This window comes from Terrapene carolina, unplaced genomic scaffold (assembly GCF_002925995.2).
Source record: "Terrapene carolina triunguis isolate 2854851 unplaced genomic scaffold, T_m_triunguis-2.0 Scaffold42, whole genome shotgun sequence".
NCBI classification, from domain to species: Eukaryota; Metazoa; Chordata; order Testudines; family Emydidae; genus Terrapene; species Terrapene triunguis.
The window spans coordinates 57,338,586-57,366,585 of NW_020664393.1; the positions used below are offsets into that span (position 1 = coordinate 57,338,586).

General features: G+C 42.9%; 1 protein-coding gene across 1 annotated transcript; it reads left to right on the forward strand.

The window, feature by feature from the left end:
* The first annotated feature begins 15 nt into the window (after positions 1-15).
* Positions 16-27,996, forward strand: ATP6V1C2 (ATPase H+ transporting V1 subunit C2). Its single transcript, XM_024208379.3, has 13 exons — positions 16-70; positions 1,325-1,483; positions 3,175-3,242; positions 7,550-7,635; positions 17,992-18,086; positions 18,930-19,021; positions 21,446-21,544; positions 24,250-24,318; positions 25,387-25,479; positions 25,978-26,071; positions 26,415-26,512; positions 26,968-27,097; positions 27,737-27,996. The coding sequence occupies exons 2-13, from the start codon at positions 1,355-1,357 to the stop codon at positions 27,830-27,832; spliced, it is 1,149 nt and encodes a 382-aa protein (XP_024064147.2). The 5' UTR covers positions 16-70; positions 1,325-1,354; the 3' UTR covers positions 27,833-27,996.
* The last annotated feature ends 4 nt before the right edge of the window (positions 27,997-28,000 follow it).

Consider the following 28,000-nt stretch of genomic DNA (forward strand, 5'->3'; position numbering starts at 1 on the left):
TCTCACCAGCAGGGGCTCAGAGCATCAGAGCCTCTTCTCTCATGGAATGAAAACTTCCATCCAGCACAAGGTAAGAGAAACAAAGCAACTGAACTATAGTGTCTGTCTGTGAGCTGTGGAAACGATTTATGCCCTGGGTCTTTTATGTCATTTTTAAGTGATTTAGTGTGTTGTGTAACTGAGTCTCTCTAGCGCCTTGTCTCAGAATCTTAAATGTGAGGCAAATTACAACAGTTATATTTTATTAGTAATTACCACAACGTTCTAGGCTCTGTACAGAACATATAAGTAAATGTTGACTGTGCCTCAAGGAGTTTATACTCTAATGGCTGATTGTGCAATTCTTGTGCTCCCCAAATTCCCAAGGAGCTCTGTGTGTGTGTGCACAAATAATTCATGATTAAGCCCTAAATGATCAAACTAGTTATGTCCCTCCTAGAACAACCTGTGAAGATGGGCAAAGAAACCTAAATCAGGAAATGTTATTTGAAGGTTCTTTTAAGGTATTTTTATGAAGAAGAAAAAAATCAGCAATCTCTGTGTGACAGAGAGGGAAGTTCTCTTCCCATCCACCCCAGCTGTTCCTTTACTCTGAACTGTTTAATAATGTACTTTCTCCTTCTCCTCTCTATTTTTTCTGCAGTTTGCCTTATTAGTTGCTAAATATATTGTATTTACTGAGGTGTTCTTTACACTGTGGATTTGAGACCATTTAGGGTGGTTTCCCCCATTTCCCTTCTCTGTACATAAGTAATGTCATTGTGGAAATTGATCACCATGGCAGTAGCATTTTCTGACTGCCTGAAAGCACACAAAGCTCATTTTACAATCTACTTTTCCTTTCCTACACAACCACCATGGTATTAAAGTTTGTTAAGAGACTGTGTTTAACAAACAGAAACACATATTACATTTGGATTTTTGCAACCTACAAAAGGCTCACTCTTCCTTCCCTGCCCCATAGATGCTGAAGCCAGTGGAAGTTTCCCATTGACTGCAGTGGGAGCAGGATCAGAGTCTTAAATCTGATAGAGGAGGGTGTGCTATCATGGAGATTTATTTTTACGAAAACCTCCTCTCCAGAAACCAGATGAAACAACTCTGGGAGAGGAGGAACTTCTGCTGCCTTTTCATAACATTCAGGGAAGGTCACATTCAATTTAGGTTTCAAACTGAGGGAGCTACAATGTTCTTTAACTTATTTATAAAGTTAGTTTGGATAATCTATCTATCTATATAGTGCTTCATTCTACCTGGATTCAGTTCACAGGGGAAATATATTTAAAACAGTGACCTTTGCTTGTCTTGTTATTTGTGGCTATAGTGATCAGGAGTGAAGAGAAAGATAAAAAGCATGTCGGAGTTCTGGTTAATTTCTGCACCGGGGGATAAAGTAAATCTGCAAGCCCTGGAGAGGATGAACACAGTGACATCCAAAGCCAACCTGTCCAGCAACAATAAATTCCTCATCCCAGACCTCAAGGTAAAAGCAGAAAGAGAGGACAGGGTTTGGGTGGCATAACGAACACAAACAGAGAACCCTTTCTTTTTCTTGATGGGGGTACATATGTTGGGAAATGGAAGAGAATTAGGCAGGGAGTCCAATGAAAATGGATTTGAGACAGAGACGATCAGGAGAGAAAAAAGAATGGGTCTTCTGAAGTTGCCTGCACACATTTTACTTTACTGAGAGGATGTCTGCAAGGAGTGATGCAGGCCAGGGGTGGCTAGCCAGTTAAAACTCTACACACGCTGGTTGATCTCTGTTGCACTCTGCTCACCATTTACCCATGCTCTTCAAGGTAGTATACCATTACACACAATAGGCTCACTAACGCAATGGGAGTAGTTAGATATATGGATACCCAGGAGTGTGCTAATGAGAAACTTGACAAAGAAGAAAATAGACAGTCTGTATGATAAATGTTGCTCTGAGGAAACTAAGAGTTGTACAGCAAGGTGTGCACATTCAGATATGATAATAGATAGATAGATAGATAGATAGATAGATGATTACACTTCAAATTTCAGCCCATTATTAATCCTTATTTTTAAAGCTCTGAGTCTTATTTTGATCTCAGTTACAGTAGTTCCATCAAAGTCAATGGAGTTACACTAGATTTAGGAACAGCTTTTTTGAGGGAGCAATCCAAGTTGACCATGTGCAGCATTTTGAAGGAGAATCTCAGAACATCTGGGAATCCGGCCCTAAATCCAGAGGAAGCACTAACCATCTACAAATTGAGTTACTGCGGATTTCTACTGATGTAGTGGAGATCAGAGTCTGACCTTCTGGCTGTTAAAACACCAAAATGAAAAATAGTTTATGCAACGCATGACTTTCAGACTTGGGCCAGCTTTCCAAATACATAGTTACCTACTATGAGCCACATCTTCAGCTGGCGTAAATTAGCATAGCTCCCTTGGCTTCAAAGGAGATTAGTTGGTGTAAGTTAATAGATCTCCTTTGAAGCCAGGGAGCTATGCTGATTTACATCAACTGAAGATGTAGCCCTATTACTTTTATTACCATATTTTTGCTAATTACACTGTGTAGAATTTGCTTCCACTCAACCCTTCTTCTCTCTTGGTATGACCCTGTAGTAAAGTCCATCATGATGAATTGGCAACATTACAATAATAGATTCCTCAACAGGCTGTGATGTCATAAACATAAGATTATGACTGTCGTGCAGAATCATACAAAAAGGAGAAGCTGGGCTTGGAGAAAGATACGATCTTCAGTAATAGCAAAGAAAACAGACAAACATTGCTCAAAAGCATTTCTTTAGTATAAATACTGTTCCGCCTCCTACACCAAGTTTGCTCCTGTGTGTATGTGTTAGTCCTTAAATGCTTATGAAAATACGAATATTTTACTAGTGAAATATCCAGTCTATTCTATGTGATGATTCAGGAATCAAAAATAGGAAGGAGGACATCAGTGCATGATCATGAGACTAATGTGTGCATTTTTTCCATTTATCTAAATGGGCTTTTTAGTTCCAAAATCTAAAAAGAGCCCCTGCTGCCATTTTTCATTAAGCGAACAAAGTTCTACCAAGTTTGCTGATTTTATAATTGCTAAAGAGAAGTCAGTGCTGATAAAGCTTTGAAAGCATATGCCTTGCACAGGCTTGTGTACATTTAACTTATTTATGGTCCTTTGCACAGGTGGGGACATTGGATGCTCTTGTTGGTCTCTCAGATGAGTTGGGAAAACTTGATAGCTTTGCTGAAAGGTAAAATAGATGTTATTTACTGCATACAAATGAGAAACAGACATTGTTTTTACAGGACACAGTGTCCTTGTGTTCATCTACCCCTGACTTGTCTAAACCTGGTTCTAGAACTCAACTAAAGTTGATAGGTTTGGCTTAACCCTTGGCTAGCCTATAGCGGGTCACCACAAATAAGGGGCCAGATTCTACATTCCTTAACCAACTGGCCCCCTGAAGTCAGTGGCAGTTTTGTCCAAGTAAGAGCCTCAGGATTGGGGTCCTTGTGCAGAGTTTGTTTGAAAGGTAATCCTGATTAAGCCGATAGTACTAGGAAGAAAGCTCCAATGAAAAATGTAGGAGGTTTTTAAAAGCAGGAACTCCAATGAATACAGCAGGATTTTCAGAGTGAAAAGCCCCCACTGTCCCATAGAGGATTTCTCAAAAGACTCCATTCCCTCCCCTATAAGAGGCAGGATTTTTCAGGGGAAGGTTTGTCTAAGCAAGAAGTTTGAGTTCTCCAGGAGCCCAATTCACATTCCTCAAGTCCCGCCATGCCAACACTGGGCCAGATTGTTGAGCCCTTATTCCCGCTGAGGATCAACAGGTACACAAGCAAAGAGCCACACTGATCTCATTGGGACTCACCTGAGTGAATGAGTGACAGCTCTACGGTCTGACCTTTGGGCCAAATCACACCTGCGCACAGAGGGCTGCATGCACCATGAAGGGAACAAAGAGGTTGCCTGGTTACCAGGCATTCTGTAGCACGGGGCAAGACTTCACATGCTGAGCCAACACAACCTGCTTTTGGGTGCTCTTTGCTCCTTTTTTTGGCAACACACATTGCTCATAGTCATGGTTCTGGCAGTGGCAGCGGAATGCGCACATGCTCACTTAAGGGCTAGTCATGCTAACCCTCTTCAGGCTGTTTTCCTAGCCCACGTACATATTTGCCACCTGAAGGGATTTTGTCCAGCAGCTGAAGCTGTATGCAGGGCTAGCTGTGAGGGGGGTATGAGGGCTTCTTACAACTCCATCAGATGGCTAGATCAGGATTAAACCCGTTAGAGCAAACTGATTCCTGGTGTAATTCTCGACTTCAGTGGAGTTACAGCAGGGCTGAATGTGGACCATTGCTTTTAATCATTATGTGGTGCACAGGCAATTGCACTTCTTATGGCTGCTTCTCCAGCCTCTTAGCAAAACAGAGCTATTCAATGCTTAGTTCAATGATCAGTCCTCACCTCCCCATTCCTGTGATGGCAGAGGGAGTCAGATTTTCTTCCCAGAATCTTTGAAAACCTAGTCAAAGCAGTCAATGTCCACAATGATGTGGGGTGAAGCGTGGACAAGAAATGGGGAAGTTGGTTTTCACTTTGTAGTCACCAGCTGTAACAGTAGGGTACCACTTACCCAAGTGAGCCAGTGGCCAAGCTACTGCACGGTTTTAGTCTGAATGTTTGTCAAAACCACTTAGGTCCTCATTTTCAGAGGTGCTGAGTATGCATAGCTCCCATCAACTACAGTGAGTGCTCAGTCCTTGTTAAAAGTCAGGCCCCTAGAGCTTGGATTATGCACTGAATTATTTCAGTGTGTGTAGAAATACAAGGTGTCTTCATCCCTCCCCCAGACCTTCCCTTTGTTTGTCATCTCCTTGTGTTTTCCTTGTCTTAACTTAGTATCAGATTCTGATCCCTTATCAAGTAGCACCCGACTCCACAAATGGCCCCGTTGACTTCAGCGGTCCCATGTGTGAAGTATCATGATATCCATCATCAGCGAAGGGATCAGGATCAGGCCCTTATATTATAAGGTCTTTGGGGCAGGACCTCAGCATATTTGTTGTGTAAAGCTCTGCTTATCAGTGGTGCTAAGTAATACTGAGGAATTAAACTGGTTTAAATATAAGACAAATATGTACAATATCAAAGCAAAGGATGAGCAGAGAAAGATATCAGTCAATATAATTGTGTTAAGGCCTTAGCACAGTGAAATACAAATAAATAATAATAATAATAAAAGCATATGTTTTATACACTATATAAATAGTCCGGTAGGTTTTTGAGAATAGATTCTGTAATCCAAGGGTTAATGTACCAAGCACACATGCCTCAGTAGAAGTAAACAATGTACAGTTGGTTATTAGTGACAGGCTATGCAAATGAACTGGACATTTACATTCCTGCTCATTGAAAGGAGCTCCCTGCTGAACTGTTGTTAGATAAACAAATGCAAGAAATGCTGGTTAAAGCTAGGCAGCACAAACCTGTCAGCACTACTTCTCACTAGGACAGCAGAGAAGGGGCAAGAGTTTTCAGGGTCTCTTGTTTCCACATACTTTTATTATTTATTTAAACAGCAAGACAGAGTGTTTTTCCAGGTCACTGTAAGGCAGCGTTAGGCTCTGCTGCTTTCTGATTGCTCACTCCTCATACGTGCCTTTACTCAGGGATTCACCAGCATTTTTGTTCCATGGACCACTCTGTAAGGGCCTGATCCTACAAGGTGCTGAACACATTCACATCCACTGGTTTCAAAGGCTGTTGAGGGTGTTCAACACCTTTGCAGAATTGATTCCTGAGAGAGATCCTGACATTGACCCCTGTCCTGTCCCCATCACCTGTCTCCCCCGCACCTCTCTGCACTGTTCAGTTCTCAAAATATTTCATCCACATGTCAATTGAAAAGGAGCTGCAGATCACATACCATTACCACTGCTCTAACCTTTCCATTAGTATCGTCTGGGCCATCTACTAACTGCTGTTTAATGCATTGTTGCCTACACATCCAGTGCTGGGTAGTTTTCTTTAGGTGATGACATTGCAAACTGCTTTCACGTGCAATATATTTGATTCTTCTAGACCACAGGTTCTCAAACTTCATTGCACCGCGACCCCCTTCTGACAACAAAAATTACTACATGCCCCCGGGAGGATGAACTGAAGCCTGAGCCCTGCCAACCTGGGGGGGGGGGGGAAGGAGGAAGCCAAAGCCCAAGGCCTTCAGCCCCATGCAGGGGGCCTGTAACTTGAGCCCCGCCACCCAGAGCTGAAGCCCTCAGGCTTCAGCTTTGGCCTCGGGCGGTGGGGCTCAAGCTTTGGCTTCAGCCCTGGGCCCCAGCAAGTCTAACGCCAGCCCTAGTGACCCTATTAAAAAGGGGTCCCAACCCACAGTTTGAGAACCGCTGTTCTAGACCATTATAATAGACTACAAGATGGTTATTTTGAGAGAACACAGTTCATAGGTTCTGATTCTTATTCCTCAAATAAGAGGCTTAATTGAAGCATATTTTGCTTCAGTTTTCTCCTTGGCAGGAGAGTATGACACCAATGCTTCTTCGTACAGCCCAGCGAAGGAGTGGTGAGGAGCCAAGTGCTGCCGTCTTGCGAGGAGCCAGAGGGAAAAAGCCTAGACTGGAGGAAATAGCTGTGTTGCTAGTGAGCCAGAGAAGACAGTAGGGGGTTCAAGGAACTGGACCACAGGGACAAGGCCTCAGCACAGATGGCTCTTTGTAGCCAGTAAATCTCCAGATCCCTGCATATCTCGTGGAACCTGCCAGTTTAGGAGTCTGGACTTGCTGCTTTTTCTGCAGGGAGGCAAGTGAAGGGGTGGGGTGGGGTGGAATCCCCAACAGAAGTAGAATTTGGAGGAAACTCTGTCAGGGGAACCTGCACTTTCCCAGCTACCTCCCATGGATATTTCTGCAGGAGAGGGGCAGTTAGGCCCATCCTTCTGTGGAACAATACATAGGGGGTGCACCTTTGCCGTACAGTAGGATTTTGGTTTTGTCCTTAGGAAGCTTTTTAAATCGTAATGAACTACAGAAATTGATTTAGCATCCTATGAAACTGATTTCTTTTTGTTCTAGTTGCACATCTGCATTTCTTTTTTTTTATTTCAACCACTTGAGTATTCCGAAATACTCAATATTTAGAAGACAATCCCTTGATCATCCTTGGATTTTTATGCACACATACATTTTTCTAGGATTAAGTCTTTATGCATAGGTGTTACGAAGAGTAGTAGATGCACATGAGGTCAAATCCTAATCCCAAAGAAATTAATTGCAAAATTCCCATAGGTTTGAATGGGGCCAGGTTATTGCTAGACTAGAGAGTATTTACAAAGTACATGTATTTAGAAATAAGCAGTGTAGTTATGCAGTATGCCATAAGTCTTTTGTTCATCATCATTTGAATTACAAATTAAAAGCCTTGCTTCAGAAATATGTTGAACGAGAACCTCCTTGTTAATCAGATAATTGTTGTAACTGTTTTATCTTCAATTAGATTCTGTCACTAACAAAAGCTTCTCTTGTTACACCTAAGCGTAATAAAGAAAATAGCACAATACATAGGAGAAGTTATGGAGGACTCAAAAGATAAAGTCCAGGAGAATCTTCTGGCCAATGGAGGTAGGTGCTGTGAATATGAATGTTTTTATTCATTGATGCTTTCTATATCTATGTTAGAATTTGAACAAATAGGATTAAGACATCTATCTTTGGGGGGCGGGGGAGGAAGATGCAGGAAATTTTGTAATACTGTTTTCTAAAACAGATCTTAAGCCTAGTCCTACTTCCACTGATTTTAATACAAGCTTTTTCCAGTTTATTTCAGTTTCACTTCCCCTTTCCATTGTCCAATGTCCATTTTTCATTTAAGAAAAAACTTTTATCAACCTGGGGAGGGGAATAGAAAAGAAGGTAGGCGTCATTGTCCGTCATTGCGTGAACAACTCACGACCCTCCATGGGCTGCGTGGTTTTGAAAATGTATGGACCACTGAAGCTTAATCTGCTCTGATTGACTATCTGACTGGAATGCTAGTTTGTGACATTAGTTAGCAAAGGCATGTATGCCTCTCATTCTCCACTACAATACTGAGAGAGGAGGAACTCTCTGGTAACTACAGCTTTACCTACCTGACATCATAAGTGGACATGTCAGTCTGCCTCAGAACCAGACCATTAAGAGTCACTTCATCTAATGGAGACTAAGTGCCAGTTCTGGGCAGCAGGGCAGCGGACATTGTATTTGTATAATACAGTAGTCACAATACTTCAGTGGTAAGCATAACTTTAAGCAGTTTTCTGTACCTATAACTTAGAATAATGGTGTTCCCGCTTGATACATAGGGCAAAAATCCTGCTTTATTCTGTACAGGAAGAGAGAGCAGATGAGGGGCTTTTTCCAGGGCATGATCTCGCTACAGTGCTGAAAGTGTTTTGAGATGGGCTGACTATGTTCTCTTGAGGACACAGTGTGTGGCCAGGGCACTAATCTGCTAATTACAGGGCAGGACCAACTCCAGTGCAGCAGTCAGTGGCTGTGTAGTAGCTGGATACACACACATGCTGGTCCTGTTTGGAGTGTGTTCCCTTCAATCTTCCCTGTGCAATTCTGCCCTTGCCAGCAGCATTTGAACTCTATAGAGTGCTCTTCATTCTCAAAGCACTTTACAAATATTACAATGACCACTCCTCATTGTACCTCTGCGGTAAACATCATTCACATTTTACAGAAAGAGAAATTAAGGTTACAGGCCATCCCCAAGGCCCCAGGGAGAGTCTATGCCAAAACTGGAATTAACATTTAAGAGCTTCTAGCTCCCAGTCCTGTGCTCATACCATTAGCCTATGAGTGTCTCAGCTGTTTAGAAATGTCTGTTCGCCTCGTGTTTTCTTAGGGTTCGGAATGCTACTACAGACCTGTAGCGAGAAATCCTTAGATACCAGAGGAATACATTGGCAGTCATACTCTGTGTGTTCCAATTTTAAACAAGTAGTTTAGCTTTTGACTGTTTGCACTATTTTCTTTCCAAACCCTGTAGGAATAGTGTAGGGGTTTCTCTTTTAAAAAAGCTCCTCTTGCATATAATAAGATCTGCATCTGATGAGTCGAACTCTGAAAGTTTAATAATCCCACTTATTATGTTTCAGGACTGAAGAATAAAATGAAGTGTCTAAAGAGTATGTTGAGTATTGATTGTTGCTGTGTTTTTACAAGCATGCACTTGAGTGTGTTAATGCTAATGATGGGTCTCTCAGTCTGGTTGTAGGGATACAGTGATCAGGTTACGAGGGATTTCTCAAGTAACAACCTCGTAGCTCGGTCACGATATCCCTATGACTTAGATAACAACAGGTTTAACCCATTTTCTTCTTTTATTTCCTCATTTTGCCCTTTTCCTCTCCTCTTCTAACAGCTCTGCATGCACAACAGACAGATGTGAGAATGAGTTGGCTGTGCAATATTTGTTACAAACATTTATGTTCTGATGATCAAGATAATGCATTTCTTTCTTAAACTCAGGCTAGGAGTACTTCAGCCTTTCAAAGACTATTGCATCTTGCAAAATGGAGTCATATTTTTGTACACTAAAGAGTTCTCCTTATACATTAGGATGTCATGCATAGACACCAGCTAACTAATCCTCCTGACACCGTCTGAGATAAATATTATCCCCACTTCACAGTGGGAGAAAGGGACACCCCAAAATTAAGGACTTGCCCAAGGCCACAGAGCAAGTCAGCATCAATACTATAACACTTGAGCTCCTGCGTCCTACTCCCATTTTCAGCCCACTCAATCATACTGGGTCAAATTCTCCCTTCAGTTACACCCATGCAATCCCATTGATTTCAGCTGGATTGTGCGTGTGATTGATGGAAATATGGCCCAGACTTTCTGAATTCATAGAGTTTAAGGCCAGAAGGGGTCACCAGATCATCTAGTCTGATTTCCTGTAAACCACAGGCGAGAAAATACCATCCAGCCACCCCCAAATCAGCCAACAGCCAGAATTAAACCAAAGTATTTCAGCCCTCAGGAGACTAAACTATCAAAATGGCAGGTGTGCCTACATGACAGTGGCTTGTCTACATTCATGCAGGGAGTGTTGGGAACAGCACAACACATCACCTTTTTAGTTTAGCCAACAGAGTTCATTGGGGCAGGAGCCAGTTAGTGTTGGGCAGGTGGTGTACGCCTTTTATAAAAAGCAAAACAAATATGCTACCAGGAACACTAGCCCATCACAACAGCAGGAAATGCCTTCTTGCGGCATAATTATACAAACTTCAAAAACCAGAGAGTGAAAATAAAGCTTTTCCAAAGGCAATAGACCAAAATCTGCTGTCATTTATGGAAGCATTGATTCGAGGTGACTCGAAATTCAGTGGCGTTACGCCAGCTTTACAAATTATGTTCTATAGTAGAAGGAGCTCAAAACTCATAGGAACAGCAAGATGGGATAAAACAGGGGTGGAAATACATGTACATTTTGAAGCATTAAACAGTGTGGAATAAAATTATTACAGCTGAGTGACTAATTCACAGCCAATAATTTCCCTGAAGGATTTAGACGATAGCCTGTCTTTTGGCAGCTGGACTGTAAACACTTCAGGGTAGGAAATGTCTCTTTTCTTTGTTTATACAACGCCCAGCACAATGGAGCCTCTAATCCTAGGTCAGACCTCAGGTGCTACCATAATATAAATATTTACTACTACTAGCAGTGATTTTTCTCAAGGGTATTCAGTATTTGAATCAATACAATTTTTTGAGGATCTTTCTCTCACCTTTGGATTGATTCTTTACAGTTTTCTGCAAATATTTGGTATTCAATATTGAAAGTTTGTGAAGGTATTGGTGTTCTGTTTACTTCCTAGGTGGATAAATGTAATTTGTGATCAGGAGGAGGGGCTTGCTGAAGCTCTGGGGCTTTGAATCTCAGGGATGAATAGCAGTTTAATCAGTTTTAGAAGGGGTAATGTGTGACCTATAAGAGGAAACAAAGGCTTGCCTGGAGTGCCAGTCCTACTACAATTAGGACACTAAGGGACAGAGCATTGATTGCCTGGGACATACAAAATCTGTGTGTGCCATCCCAGCTGAAAGGTGTGGTAGATTGTGTAGCTCATTTAGTTGCCCCAGTGCTAGGGCTCTGGTGAGGGGTTTAGGGAATAGCGTCTCTCTGCTGTGTCAAGCAGCGTCCCGCAGTGTCCCATCTCAGATTATCCTAGTTCCAAATACTATTGCACAACAACTTAAAGGTCACTTTGGAAGTACTAGTTTGAGTGAAATGCAGACACAAAGAGGGCATAAACAGGGTCAGAGTGACTGTGAAGTTTGAACAAATGCTTGTGGAAGCTTGTGTAGAATTTGCTACATCTATTTACTATCCACACTAGGCTGATTGACACTGTCAGATCATTCACAGACTACATGGGTGACTACCAGTGCTCATCTCTTTCTTCTGACAAGTAGTAGTATCAAGCTGGATATGTATGAATTTAGCACTCCAGATTTTCTCTCCTGCTGCTCAAATGCCAACTTTCCTCCAAATGCTGACCTATTTTGAGTAGGGGGTTGTTTTTAAGGTCAGGGACCAGGTTAAGATTATGAGCGGCCTAAGGCTAATGGGAGGGACGGGCCTAAGTATGAATTACATATTGCCAAAAAAATTATGAAGTCACCAAACATTTATCTACATACATATTTATATATTATTTACTTATGTAAAATTAACAAGTTTATTTTACTCTCACTACACTCATTTCTTCAAACAGATACTTCTGAGTAAGAGGTAGCACGGGGGATGCTACGCTGTCCTTCTCTTAGGCCTCCCTCCTCTTAGGTAGTGGAGTGCTCATCTATGAGGATGAACACTGCAACATTCCCCATCCTGATCACCTCTTTCAACATTGTGCTTCTACTCTCAGCTCTCCACATGGCACAGTGCAAAGCCAAGCCCTGCAGGTGTTTCCCCCAAGCTATGGACTCTACACCATATACCCTATCTCACTCTGACTGCAGTCTGGGAGGCAGACAGCTTTTATTATGTAAAAGAAAACCACTCAGGTGTAAAATCCACTGAAGTAGAGGAAGTAGTAGTACGGGGTCGGCAACTTTTCAGAAGTGGTGTGCCGAGTCTTCATTTATTCACTCTAATTTAATGTTTCGCGTGCCAGTAATACATTTTAACGTTTTTAGAAAGTCTCTTTCTATAAGTCTATAATATATAACTAAACTATTGTTGTATGTAAAGTAAATAAGGTTTTTTAAATGTTTAAGAAGCTTCATTTAAAATTAAATTAAAATGCAGAGCCCCCCGGACCGGTGGCCAGGACCAGGGCAGTGTGAGTGCCTTCGGCACGCATGCCATAGGTTGCCTACCCCTGTAGTAGTAGGAAAATTACATTGGGTGGCATTGTAGTTTAGGCTGTCTTGTTCTGAAAGCTGCCTCCCAATGTTGCACTGGCTGAGGACAATGAATTACTGATTTATGGGATGATGCCCAGTTTGTGTAGTTAAACCATTCTGTCACCAAGCTCTTCCACAATTAGAATAATTGAATAGAATCATAGGACTGGAAGGGACCTTGAGAGGTCATCTAGTCTGGTCCCCTGCACTCGTGGCAGGACTAAGCAGGGCCGGCTCCAGGCACCAGCATTCCAAGCAGGTGCTTGGGGCGGCAATCTGCAAGGGACGGCAGTCCGTGTGTTTTTGCTGCCCCAAGCAGCGCGCTGAATTGCTGGCGGGGGCGGGGGCGGTCCGTGTGCCATTAGGGCGGCACGCGCGTTTCTGCGGCGGAGGCAATTCGGCAGCAGCTTCTATGTTCAGCTGCCCGTGGCGGCAATTTGGCGGCTTCTGTCTTCCGGCTGAAGACAGAAGCTGCCGCCGAATTGCCGCTGCCGCGGAAACGCGCGTGTCGCCCTAACGGCACATGGACTGCCCCCGCAATTCGGCGCTGCGGCGGCAATTCGGCGCGCTGCTTGGGGCGGCAAAAACAGTAGAGCCGGCCCTGGCACTAAGTATTATCTATTCTAGAATGTGTGATCAGCAGCCCTGACATGAGGTTTTTTTAAGCATGAGTTCTGTGTGTACCAGCCCCCTACGGTTTGCATTTGTTTGTTTTAAGCTTTCTGTAAGAAAACAGTAACAGCTAGAAGTGACACAGATTTTTAGATGGTTGCCCAGTCATAATATTTAGCACTTCTGTACTATGTTAGCTCTTCAAAATCACTGTACAAACATTAAACAAACTTAATCTCAAGCCTTTCAGCTTTTGAATGACTAGCATTTGACAAAACAGAGCTATTCCCTGTTGTGTTCTCTGTCCCCCTGAACAAAAATTGAAAATCAGCATCTTAAAAGAACCATTACAGACCTTTCAAAAGAACAGTCCAACCAAGGCTGCTGTAGTGACACCCTTGTTACATCAGGTCTGTTGTTTGTTACAACAGTTTGTTTAAGGCTGATGTAGAATGAAGGGAATCCTGTTTCGTTTGCATGTATAAATCAAGCAGACCTTGCTATTTTTTTCCCTTAAAGTGCTCAGAGTTTAGAGAAGGAAAGTGAATGAGATTCTGCTTATACCAGTTGTGAAAGAGCAGAAGGGACCAAATTCTATTCTTGTGCAAATATCTGTTCTCCCTGAAGTCAGTAAGGCCACACAGGTTTAACTGTCAGCAGGAATTGGCCTGTGTTCTCATTCCCTTCTTAAATCACACACATTCCAGGCTTACCCAACATTTTCCAGTTGGGAAAGAAGTTAGTTTGAGTTGGGGCAGAAAAATGAGGACTAACTTCAGGTTTATTTAGCTCTAAGTTTTTGGAATGAAACTCAAAAGAAATCAAATGTGAGGTACTTTTATGATGGATTGAACTGCTAGAGAACCAGCAAATGGACAGAACCTGCCTTTAGCCTATTTAGCCAGTCTTTCTGTCATAGCCTGCTAAGAAGTAGATTTAAAATCCTTGAGGGAGAAACCTACAACATTGTGTGTTGAGCTTCCTCCAGTGCTTTTGCAACCCCCTTAAAAGCACAAAGATGCATTGGCCTGTGGAACTAGGCTGAGCTTAAGGAAAGAACTTGGTTGCCTGTGCATCCCAGTACAGAAAAATACATCAAAGAAAAAAAAATTATTTCTTCGATTTTTAGTAAAGTTCAATACAGTATTGAACACAGTGCATCATAAATCTGAAGCCCCTCGATGGAAGGTACTGTAAAAGTTAGAATACTGGTATCCAGAATGGGAGGTTTTGTTTTGTTTTTCCTACAGATGTGTGGGAATTCGTTCCTTATACATGGGAGGGGCAATAGTTTTGGGTGGAGCTGGAGAGCATGTGTGCAGATTTTGTGCAAACTTCCCACCCTACCGCTGTGGTACTGCCTCTTCCCCCCACTATCTCCTTGCCCTGCCCTCCCCCCCACCCCCTCACAGGCACTCACCAGTTGTCCAGAAAGGGGACCCAGCACACATAGAAGATGACCGTGACAGGAACTAGGACCCAGGAGGCAGCGTCCTGGAGCTGCCTGCCAGCCTTGGCTGAGGAGAGGGACAGAGGGAGCGTCTTCCTCCCTGACAGCTAAGCAGAGCTCCAGAAAAATCAGGGGTGAGGGGAGCCGGGGAGGCACAGTGCCTGCTCAGACTACACCCACAGCTGGCACGGGTTCCCGTGGTAACTGGATTTTTAGTGTCCGGTCACCAGTTTTTAACCGGATACCTGGCAGTGTGTTTCTGCAGTGTGGGGGAGACGCAGCAGGCTGCCGGCTGAGCTCCTTCCAAGCACAGGGGGCTGCTTTGCCTTTCCTGCTGGCAGGAGCGCTCCAGAAGGGCTGCGTGAGTAAGCTCGCTCCCCCTCACCCAGTCCTGGCCATGCCCCCTGCCTGACCAGAGTGCCTAAAAATAGGAAGACCTAAGGCTATAGCCTTACTAGCCTAATGGTTAATCCAGCCCTGCCTGCAAAGCCTAAGTAAAAAGGCTTTGTGCAAGGGTCAGAGGGATGAAATCCTAGGCCCCTTCCCCTGGATCAGGGAATACCTGCGGAACTGCTCCATGGATGCTACTGCAGCCTTATAACACAAGAACTAGGGGCACCAAATGAAATTAATAGGCAGCAGGTTTAAAACAAACAAAAGGAAGTATTTTTTCACACAACGCACAGTCGACCTATGGAACTCCTTGCCAAAGGATGTTGTGAAGGCCAAGACTATAACAGGGTTTAAAAAACAAACTAGATACATTCATGGAGGATAGGTCCATCAATGGCTATTAGCTAGGATGGGTAGGGATGGTGTCCCTAGCCTCTGTTTGCCAGAAGCTGGGAATGGGCGACGGGATGGATCACTTGATGATTACCTGTTCTGTTCATTCCCTCTTGGGCACCTGGCATTGGCCACTGTTGGAAGACAGGATACTGGGCTAGATGGACCTTTGGTCTGACCTACTATGGCTGTTCTTATGTTCTTAATGCTGTCAGAGCCTCTGTGTACATAGTTCTCCACTTTGGTAGATCTACTCCCCTGGCCCACTCCCAAGCCCATGTTGCTGGAGCAAAGGCCACCTCAGAGCACAACTCCATGCGTGCCAGGGGGTGGAGTCCTTTCTGTGGCTGCTGCAATCTCTCCCCATCACACAGAATGCTGCAGAATTGTGCTGATCCCACTTCATATTCATAGAGGAGGTGCAGGATTTTGTCCTAAAGCTCCACTGTGCTGGCTTTTTTTGTAGTCTTATGTGGCCTGTCCTAAGAGCGTTTTGTGTAGAAGTGGTAGGAGCATAGTCACTCCAATGCTATCTGCCTCTTGTGCTGCAGCTTCTGTTGATAAGTAAAATACCTGACTTTTCACACTTAGGAAGTCTAATAAGGTAAACTGACTCCTGGGCTGAGAGAAGTCCAGGGAAAGGATAACAGTGTGTGGAAGAGTGACTATGTTTTGTCACAAGAAGAGGCTGCAGTAACTGCAACTTGTTAGTACAGTAGTTAGAACGGTTTTTTGCTACAGATCTGAGAGAACGTAGTGCATTAAATGCATTTCACAGAGCATCATGGAGGGTTGCCAGGAGGATCTCGGTATTGACAGGATGATGCCATGTCTTAGAAGCCCAGTTTGTAGGATGTTAATGGATCCAGGTAATCCAGTGAGCCAACCCATCAAAGAACTCAGCAGCCACAGGATTTCACTCAGTTTTTTTAAGGGCTTGAGCTTTATTTCTCCCAAATAAATCAGATGAATGTAAGTTCCACATGTGCTCCAGGTCCTTTCCCCTGGCTCACAGAATCCTGCAGGAGTCTATCTGCTCCCTGTAGGTCTCACTCCCCAGGTCCTCTGCTGGCCTGCTGGGGCCTTTCTCCAATATACGGGGTTCGAGCTTCCTAGCCTCCAGGGTTACAGTCCCAGACCTGCTGCCTGGATACGGAAGAGAGCCTTTCTCTTCCTTCTTGTCTCCAGCCTCCTCCCTTAACTCAGGCTGCCCATTATATTCCAGCAGGCCCAACTCTGAGGCCCAATCTTCTACCATGTGATCGCAGGACTTATTCTCTTCTGTTGGGAAGGCAGCTTGAGCCTGGCACAGGGTGCAGCCAAGCCCCAGCTTACCCCGTGACAGTCCCACAATAATTTCCAGGGGTTGCCTGAACTTTTGATGGGACACGATAGAATTTTAATGTAACATCATGGTCTTGTCACATCATGACACAACATGAGGACATGTGAGCTTATCCCATCAGACAAACTTGCATAAAGACAACCCTACACTGAGGTAACATCAGTGTACAACTTTTCTGGGTTGACTTATGCAAAAAATTGCCTGTTTCATAACAGCATTTGACATATTGCTGAGAGAAAACATTCATTTGGTTTTGTAATGTCTACTCAACCTTTGACGGTACCAGACACTAAAGATCCCTGTTTTCCAAGTGGTGCATCATGGCAAGAATCCTTTTTGCTAGCTGGGAGTCACTGGTAAATTTCTGCCACATCACAGGAAGGAGTAGAGGCTCCCATTACTCAGTTTCAGAGTGACTCATTCATGGGGGCTGAATGCGTAATAGACTGAATGCTGTGAATTTCTGACTTTGGGTGCTGTGACTGATTTATTCTTTTGTAGAAACACTGTTGCACAGTTTTGCTTCCATTAGCTTGGGAATTCTGAGTTTATGCTTTTCCTGGTACACTGTCAAAGCCAAATCAGGAGTTTCTTGCTCAGTTTTGACTCACTCCTTATTCAGGTTTGACTTCAGGAGGAGTCTGACAGAGTCAAAACTGAGTAACAGTATCAGCTGTACTGGTAGCAAAGTGGATCAAATACTTCTCTCAGTGCAATTCCATTAACTCCAGTGTTTGCCCCAATGATAGCTCCTACTGATATGATTATAAACTTCAGCCACACTTTAATAATCAAAACTGAGATGTGTTTCATGAGCATATTTGCCTAAATGAGAATGACTGCAAAATCTGATACTGTTGAATATTTTTTTGTCCAGAACAGTCACAGCTAATTTTATAGTGACTCTAGTTTGGTGGTAGATACTAATGCCCCGATCCTCAAAAATATTTTCCACTGGAAGTTAGGAGCTTGAATATTGTTGAGAATCTGGATTGATTAGGAACAATTTGCCTCAGTGAGGATGTGTGACTTGATTATTAATGACAGTTGGACCTGTGTGCTACAAAGTTAAATTCTGGATCTGAACTTTTTCCAAGTTTGGGAAAAGCGAGGGTGGGGTGTGTGGGGGGAGGGTCTTGAGGGGTTTTTAGAGTTGTGGTTCTGTTTTGTGAAGTTCAGATCTGGTGCGGAACTCTGGGGCCATTCAGAACTGGGATTCTGGGTTGAGCCCATCTCTAATGTTAACGAAAGGTATGGATAGTGGAGCAAGTGGAGAATAGCTCCCAACGTTGTATTTTACTTTCAGTTTTACAACATAGTGTAGTGGATTTCTCAACTTGCTTGTTTCATACGTTTATTTGTATCTTTTCAGTTGACCTAATTAGTTACCTGACCCGGTTTGAGTGGGACATGGCCAAATATCCCATAAAGCAGCCACTGAAGAATCTCTCAGAAGCATTAGCAAAGGTAAATCATACTCACCGACTTCTAAAAAGGCATCCAAATGGGAGTATCATGCTGTTGCAGTTCTCAGGGCTAGTATCAGTGTCTGATCCTTCCCTTATCAGAGTCAATGGCATTTTGCCATTGATTTGAGTAGGAGCATAAGCAGACCCTGTGTACTGAAATAGTCAGTGTGATTTTTTCATTATGAAATAATGCTGGTGAAACCTACTGGGCGTTCCAGTCAAAAAACAGATGCCTGGCAACCCCATCTTCCTAGAATATTTTTATATAGGCTTCCCACGGCTTTAATCTCCTTTATTATAATACTTTTGTTATTATTATATATTGCAATGTTGTTCTCCATATGGAAAATATTGTATTTTTTTCTACAGTATTCATGGCTTTACATTAAATCAAAACACATCACAGGATGGATGAATTATTTATACTGTAAACTTCTTGGGGAAGGAGCCATCGGCTATTTTATATCACTATACTGCCTAGTACAATAGGGCCCTGATCCTGGTTAAGGCCTAATGCATTGGCTATAATGGGAGGGGAGGTGAAATGGAGAGAGCATGGAAACAATGAATTCTGTTTACAACCACCTTTTCTATAGTTATTTTCTTAAATCCAGGTGAAGCTACTCTTTGCAAGTATAACATCCTTCATTATCAAACATGCCATCTGATACTCTCTTACTTATGCTGGGGATGCACTGAAAATGTAATGAAAATTTACATGTAATGAAATTATCATTTGGTCCAGCTCCTTGCATTGTGATACTTATTTTACAGCACTGTTGACTTTGTAAACATAAATGCAATCAGTTTACATCAGTTGCATTTTTGCTTTTGTATTTAGCAAATCACACAAATAGAAACAGACCTGAAGTCCCGAACAGCAGCATACAACAACATCAAAGGAAATTTGCAAAGCCTGGAAAGAAAAACTGTGTATGTACAGTGTGTGCCTGTGTATGTTGAGTGTTTGTACTGGTGTGTTGTTTGTATGTATGTACTTTTCTGCCTACTTTATAAAAGTGTACGTGTTCTGACAGGAATGCGTATCGGGAGTAATTGTCAGAAGTGGTGAGCATCCACAGATCTAGCAGAAGTTAATTGAAAATGGGGGTGTCCAGTACCTCTTAAAATCAGACCAATAGATTCCTTCTCTTTGCTTAGGCTAAAGTTCATAACAGTTAACTATAGAGGAAATGTGACTGACTTGCGTCAAAACTTAATATCATTGCATTGGTTCTGAGCATATTGCATAGTATCAGAAATAAGAAATGGGGAAGTTCTACTAACTCAACCAGTGCAATCCCTTGCAATGCAGATTGTATCCTATACTTGGTTATAGAAGTCACACTCAATCGTGCTTTCATTATTTCCCCTGGGAGACCATTACACAGCTGTCTGCATCTCACTGATCAGCCTTCCCTTTCTTAATTTCATCCTATTACTCATAGCTACACCGCCTCTTGCCTTAGTAAATGTTTTCTCTCCTCTCTTCACTGGGTTAAATAAGTTCACTCTTTAAACATGTTGAGACTATTATAAATATAGGGTATGTTGAGTTCTCTTGATTCACTACTTTTGTAATTTTCCTTAAACAAGCAATGAGATTTGGCTGGCAAGCTCCATTCTTTCTAAATTCAAGTCTGCTTTTATCATTTCACCACTTCCTATGGGAGTTGGAAAATCCTAGGTAAGGTGAGTTTTAAGCAACCCATTTGAGAAGAAAACATCTGTAAACAGAACTTTTAGAGCATCTTAGAGAGTGCAAGGCAAATCCACTGTCAGTGCCAACAGAAGTCTCAATGCTAATGTGAGCTAACCTTTCCTGAGCAGGTTCTCGAGTGCCATAAACAGCACAGTGAGTATCAGCCTCACAGCTGCCACCCCACATTCCTGGGACTGTTCCCAGGGAGCTGAACTGTACCAATGGAAGTTACCCATGCCTTGTGGTAGGGGAAGTAGGGCTCCAGGAACAGAGAGGAGTGCCACACCCATGCAATGTAGTTTAGCACTCTGGAGAGTGGTTAGGATGAGAAGTGGCCAGGCATTTTTCATCTTAGCGGAATTTTTGGGGTTTTTTTCTGTCAAAACCAAAATTTTAGTGGGAACAGGTCTGTTTCAATGAATTTTTTTGACTCAAAACATTTTTGAAAAAAAAGTTTTGAAATTGTTGAACTGTTTCATTTTGGCATTTTTGAAAAATTCTGGTTTTCAGTTTGAAATGTCCTTTTGTTTTGAAATGTAAGCTAATTATAGTAAAATAGAACATGGTCAAAAATCTTTTGGCGCTTCGGTTCACAAAAATTTGAGATTTTTGACTTTATCCAGATTTAGGATGTGAAAATTTTTCAAAATTTCAATTTTTTGCAGAAAGAGAAAAACTGTTTCCTGCCTACCTCTACTTAGGACACAGCCCCCTGTCCCCCCCCTCCCCCCCGCAACAAACTGGTGGATTAGCATCTTCCCTCCCCCAACACCCACTTAATTGCTTGTGCCATATGCTGGCGGGGTTACTCTGTCTCTCCTTTTGGTTCTGCATTCTTTACTCCCTTCATGCCTTTTACCCCCCTCTTCCCTTGTGCTTTTGCTTTCTGTTTTTTATTCATGTTTGTTCACTTGTTTTGCTGTGATCCCTGGTTCTTTCCTCCCAGCCCCGACTCAGCAGAGGAGCACTTGTTGCATGGGACAGAAGATACCCATTGGTGGCTAAGTGGAGCTGGGACAGGTGCTCCCAGACTAGCTGTCCCCTCTCCAGTTCCTCAGAGGGACTGACCCCCAGTATGGGAAAGACAAGGCTAGAAGTAACATGGCTGAGGTGGTCCTGTTTCCAGTTATATATTGAGCTGTAATAAGAGATGAGGCAAAAATGTGAAGAACCTTAATGAAGGGTATGGTGAAAGCTTCAGTTCTACTCACCATCACACAGACTGAGGGGCAGGGGGATGTCTTTACACAAAGGCTTCTCTACACAAAACGTACCCTGCTTTAACTAGATTTAGTTAACATGGTACAACACTGCTAGTGTGCACAGTGGTACCAGTGTAATAAATATTCCCATATGAGAAGGGGAATAAACTAAAATGATATTAGGCACCTTTATATTGGTATAACTGAGTCCACACCAAGGGTTGTACTGGTATAACTCGTATAAGAAATCTCACCCCCTTACCAAAATAGATATACTAGTACAAAACCTATGTGTAGGCGAGGCCTTTAGACATGTCAGATCTGGAATGTGCATTCCTCCGTATATAACACTACTTCGCAGTTAGCTGTATAGCACTTGACATTTCCAAAGTGCTGTAGTCCCCTGTATATGTTCCAATCATGATTCTTTTTTTCTGATTTGTTTTATTTTAGGGGAAATCTATTGACTCGTACTTTAGCTGATATAGTGAACAAAGAAGACTTTGTGCTGAATTCAGAATATCTCATCACTCTTCTCGTTGTAGTTCCAAAGTAAGATAATCTCATGTCTTCCCTTTCGGGGAGGGAGAGAGAGAGACACACACAGAGCAAGTGCAAGTGTGTGTAGTTTCCTTTTAAGAGGGAGGGAGCGTAGTTATGAAAGATAGGGCCGAAGTCACGAAGTTTGGATATAGAGTTTTGGTTTGGGCCCATCTCTAAGGGTATGTCTACACTACAGCGGCTCAGCTATGCTGCTGCAGTTATTGCACTGTAGCTATATAGTGTAGACACTTCCTACATTAACAGAAAAGGTTTTTTTCCCCCATCCATGTAGTTAATCCACTTCTCTGGGAGGCAGTAACTAGGTCAATGTAAGAATTCTTCCATCGACCTAACCACATCTACACCGGGGCTTAGGTTGATGTAACTACATTGTTCAGGATGTGAAATTTTTCACATGAAGCTAGGTCAATCTAATTTTTGAGTGTAGACCAGGTCTAAGATACATATAGGAACTACATAAACGTGCAGGTTTTTTTATCTGTATGCACACATGACAAGTCATGCCAACTGAGAGCCCATTAAACCTTTATACCAACCCCCATCATCATGGTTTCTTTACATGACACATTGTACAGAAAAGTTATTTTAAGAAACTTTTTGAGAGTTTAAAATACTTTTGCTGGGACTATTTAAAAAAAATCTTTGTACCTGTAAAGCTAAGTGTGACACTTTGGGGTTTTACCCAGATAGTAAGGGGTTGTGTCACCACCTGCCCTGTAAACCTGAGTGCTTCTGTGCTATGCAGCTTTGGCTCAGAGCCCCGATCCCAGAGCCTGCTCACAGCACCATAGCCTCACCCTGGCTTCCACCAGCCGGATTACTCCTTGCAGGGTGACACCACCAGCCCTTCCAGTCCCGAGTCTCCTCAAAACCCTCTCCCTTGCAATGCTCAGCCCCTCTCACTGTAGCACTCGCCAAAGCTTATCAAGTTTGCTGTTCCTTTAAAGAGACAGTGCACAGCACCAGCTATTCGTTTGGCTGAGGCTTTTACCCCTCATTTGGAAATAATGCAGTGAGATGGGTGTGTAATAAAACAAGATCAGGTTTATTAACAAAGCACATGTAGCAGTGTTGTAGCTGTGTCGGTGTCAGGTTATTAGAGAGCCAAGGTGGGTGAGGTAATATCTTTTATTGGACCAACTTCTGGTGGTGAGAGAGACAAGCTTTCGAGCTTACACAGAGCTCTTGAAAGCTTGTGTCTCTCACCAACAGAAGTTGGTCCAATAAAACTATTACCTCACCCACCTTGGCTCTTTAACAAATAGCAGATATTTAAGTGATCCCAAGTAGAAGGCATTGGGATAGAAATGGTTACAACCAAACAAAAGTAAAAGTATGCTTCTAAGACTAAAACCTAACTTAATGAACTAGTTTTCTCAGACAAAGTAATTTTCTCACCATGGTCATTCTTCCAGCATGGCTGGCCAGTTCTTAACCAGGAGCCAACACAGAGCTCAGCGCGCTCGGCTCCTTTGTCTCATCAGGAGAAGGATGCCAGAATGGCTTTTTCTCTCTGCTTATATCCTCAAATTTTAAAATTTTTTTTTTAGTCAGGAAGCCCTCCTGGGGGCTCAGCTTGCTATGTCCACCAGGGAGCTGATGCCATGTTAATATTTGCAATCTCCTCCCACTGTCACGATAATTAAGTGGTTATCTCCCCCACTCGCTAGTTTGATGGCTTTGTTTACCTCTGCTGTAAATACATTTCCATGGTCTCTCCTTGCTCAGTTTACACTGGTGATATATTCAAGCAGGCTGGGAACCACATTCCTTAGTCTAGGGCTGGGTGCCTTGAGCCTTACATGCCAAATGCAGTTGAAGAACATAGTTCCGGCTCACATTTATAATTCTTTACCTACGAACCGTACATGCCCCGTGCAAGCATACTAATTGATCAGTGAGTTAGCTTTCCAGTGATGTATTGCAAGACACCTTTTAAATAAACATGACAGTGGGCAGGTGGGTGTACACCGAGCTGTGTGTACAGGCCAGCTGAGACTCTGTGCTTCACCTGGGAGCCCCTTGTCCTCTGGCTTTAGGGTGCTTGTAGTGGCACATTAAGCGCATCTTTTTACCATGATGCCAACTGGCTAAGGCTCAAAGGGAGAAAAAAAAATCAAACTAACAAATGGAAAACGGTTCTAAAAATACCTTGTCTAAACATCAAAATGTCACTGTGTACATAGTCTGTTATCTCAGGCCCTTCCAGAGTGGGCTAGGAGTAAGTGTTGGGTCCCTTTGGGAAGCTGGGAATCTCCCCTCTCCCATGGGATAAAGCTGCTGTTTCTAGACCTTCAAGGGTGTACAATGACAGATTTTAAAGTTGTGCTATTTTGATATCTAGAAAAGCCATCACTGGAAACCTTGGTCATGCTGGACCTCCAGCTAGAATAACTGGGTGGAGGAATTCCACATGTGAGGGAATGAGGAAATATATGCTGGCAGGCTGATTTCTTCTTCTTTTTTTTTTTTAATGGCTGCAGTTTGAAATAGCTCTAGAGTTTGGAATGTTAGAATAAATCCCAGTGAAAGAGCTTCATAGGCAGGTGATGTGGTAATAGGCATTTGATAAGTTAATTTATAATATGCTCCATGCAGCTTAGCATAGGGCTATCACACACACATGTATATACTTAGTAGAAATGCTTGCTCTTTTCAGTTACTTAATTCACTTTGTTTTGTGTTGCCCACAGGTCAAACTACGCACAATGGCAAAAAACATATGAATCCCTCTCTGATATGGTAGTGCCTCGATCCACAAAGTGAGTGAAATTCCTGAACTAACTCCCCTGTTTGCTCCTGAGATCTCTGTGCTGTTTTCATCTTAATCAAGCCCCTGGCTGGCAGAGGGAATAGTACATGTAACAAAAGAGCTCCATGAGAATGTATGGAGCAGCACTATCCTCTCAATCTCATTGTTGCTACTTCAATCCCTGATTAAAATGGAAGCTGCTTGGTTGTGGGAAAGTGCAGATGAATGAAAATGCTTAAGTGAGCTATTTTACAATAACCTTGCTTTTCCTTTGAAATGTCCAGTGATTCAGGTCTCTCTGCTTTTACCGTGACACCTGACAAACCATTTATTTTGCCTGCTATTGTTATGAAAATAGAGGAACATGTTGTTACAATAATATGGGTCAAGTTCTGTCCTGATGTAAATAGCCACGTCATTAAAGCTAGTGAAGTTACAGACACTTACACAAGTGCTGCCATTTAACTGTTTCCTGATTGCGGATGGGTTAATTCAGCTTCCAAGATGTCTCTTGTAGCAGCAAAAGCCTAGTTAACTCTTACCCTATTGGACTTACCAGGAAGTAAAAGTTTCAGTGGATAGCCAGCAGCAGGAAAGTGTAAATCGTGGCAGGAGAGAAGATCCAGTCCAGAGATGCAAGTCTTGGAGATGGAAGATCAGGAGGGAAGGAACCAATGGGAGCAGGAGAAAGTGAAGGAGGGCAAGTTAGGGAGTGGGCAGGAAGGGGGATTGTCTGCTACTTCCTGTCTCAAAAATATAGGTGGACAGAAAGGAAGAAGAGGGGCAAAGAGGAGCCAGAAAGAAGGAACAACAGGAGAGAAGCAAGCAGACACATAGACACTCACCCAGCTGGCAGGGTTCAGAAGCTTGATCATAGGGGGCCTAGACCTGAAGGCCCAGTCCTGCTCCAGCTGAAATCAATGAACATTTTGCCCTTGCTTTCAGTAGCAGCAGATCTAAAAAAGTTCATGCTATCGTTCAGTTTTGTAAATGGAAAAGAGAATTGCAACAGAAACCAGGTAATCAAAGCCCAGGGCATTCTCCATGCTAGGTCACTGCAGTGCATTTCTTCCTGCAGAATGATTGCTGAGGATACGGAGGGAGGACTCTTCACTGTGACACTGTTCAGAAAAGTGATGGATGATTTCAAAGCCAAAGCCAGAGAAAACAGGTACTGTAGTTACTGAACAGCTCCTGCAGAGTGGGCCAGCCTCACATGGTTGTTCGGGGTGGGGAGAGGATGCAGGGAGCCCCTGCCCTGCATGAAGCAAGAGCAAAGCACAACCCTAGCCTTTACACTCTTCTAAGTGCAAAGACTGCTCACGGCTCGTGCTGCTGCTGGCCCTAGATTCATTGAGAGCAGGGAAGCACAGCAGGGTCTGTCCTCTAAGGGGGTGAATGTACGTTCTCCAAGAGTGGCACAGGAGCTATCCACAACCACCGCTCCTGGTGCTGTCCGACCTGCTTGCCTAAGGCACAATGTGTCTGGGAGAATAACTCCTGCTATGCTAAAGTGACTCCACATTGCTCTGGGGTAACAGCACCATTCAGCATGCTGTATGGAATTGGCTCGCAATTTAGAAATGCGTATTATTCCAGAAGCATATGACAAATGACCAGGCAAGTTACATGAGCGGCAGCTATTACAAGCCAATATATTTGTTTTAAGGTTCATGGTCCGAGAATTTTATTTTGATGAGAAAGAACTGAAATGTGAAAAGGAAGAAATAATGAAATTAGCTTCTGATAAGAAACAACAATATGTAAGTAACACTTTGATTTGATCTTCCAGTGACTGATACAGCCCTTATCACTGTAGTATCTCAGCAGCTCATATAAATGGATTTTTAAGCTCACAGCAGCCCTGTAGGGTAGAAAAACCTTTTACACAGGGGGAAACTGAGGCACAGGCTAGTCAGTGACTTGCCCAAGGTCACTCAAGCTTGTGGATGAGCCTGGAACCCTGTCTAGTGCCTCATCCACTAAATCATCCTTCCTACCCTACTGGCCCCCAATCACAAATGTGAATGGTTCGTAATTAGTACCACGATCAATACTTCCAAAGCAACGTGAGAAATAGCAATGTTATTCTGTTTATTGCCACAGGGGCCACTACTGCGCTGGCTGAAAGTGAACTTCAGTGAAGCATTTGTGGCTTGGATTCACGTGAAAGCCCTGAGAGTTTTTGTTGAATCTGTCCTGAGGTAAGCCGAAGTTAAAACAAGTGGTTTATTTTCATATAGCAGTGTTCAGACATAACTTTAGCGGGAAAGACTCACCGCTTTACAGAGTCAGCTCTAGCAATTCCTACCAGCACATGGAAAATTTAGATGACTGAAGAACAGCGCTGCAGCTTGAAGGAGGCAAAAGGGGGAAAGTAACTATTCAAGTGGATTTACAGGGGAGGAGTAAAATGAAGGCTACATTGGGGAGAGAACACGTTGTTTAATCCACTTTAGGCTTCACAAGGGTGCTCCCATGCAATATGATCAGGTGATGAGACAGCACAAGGAAAAAAACAGTCTGCACTGGTGGAGAGGAATGAGCTGGTGAAAACAGGCTGATATGAGATTGGAGAGATAGGAGGAAGAGTTCCCAGAGAGGTTTGAAATGAATGCACTGTACCAAGAGCACAAAGTGTATGTCTGTGTATTTAAAGGTACGGCCTACCCGTGAATTTCCAGGCAATGCTGCTGCAGCCCAGCAAGAAGTCTGTAAAACGCCTGAGAGATGTTCTTAATGCAGTCTTCAAACATCTGGATGAAGTAGCAGCAGCAAGTATAATGGATGTATGTGTTCAGTCTACTGCAGGAGAGACTATGGCCATTAGTTCTGAACAAGACTATATATTTGCACGACTTTGTATCAATTTAATTAAAACCAGTGCTCAGGAACCAGATCATGTAGCACCTCATGCTCCAGGGTTTAGGCCTATTTCAAGGGGTTAGGCGATCTAGTGTGGGAGGCCTAATGGGACATTTCATACACTTCCCTCTGAAGCATCTGGCCACCATCAGGGGATACTGGACTAGACAGACCTCACTTCGGATCCAGGGTGGCAATTCCTGTGAACAAAAAGCCCCCTAGTTTCTCCCCAGCCTCCATGTTGGCTACTCCTAAGTAATATTTACAAAAACCTCACTTTATTCTAATGGAGGTGAGCACAATCCCATGGTAGGGAGCAATTTACAAACAAGTGGCTAATAGGTATCCACCCTAGAAGGTGGAGAAGGTGAAGTTAGTTTTGTATAAATACTTCAAAAAGAATCCACAAAGTCAGAACTGAGCATGACTTCTCAGACAGAACGCTTTGATTAAAGCAGATGTAAGAGTATGTTCTAGTTACTGACAGGGATGTAAAAACACAAGTGATCATATCGCAGAATAGTTTATTTCTAGCACCTAAGTTACTTTGTCTCCTTTTGCAGATGAGTATGGACATTCCTGGTTTACAACTGAGCAATCAAGAATACTATCCTTATGTCTATTTCAAGATCGACCTCAGTCTTCTTGATTACAGTTAAGAATTAAAAAAAAAAAATCAAGCTTGACTTACTCATGTGCAAGTCCCCAGTGTCCCAGTAGAGTTATGCTCTTCAGCCATTAACAGTCAAATTAAAATGCAGGCACCTGCTTAGCTGGATAATTTTATAAGAATTCTTTTGCACAGTAATTTAAAATTGTCAATCTAC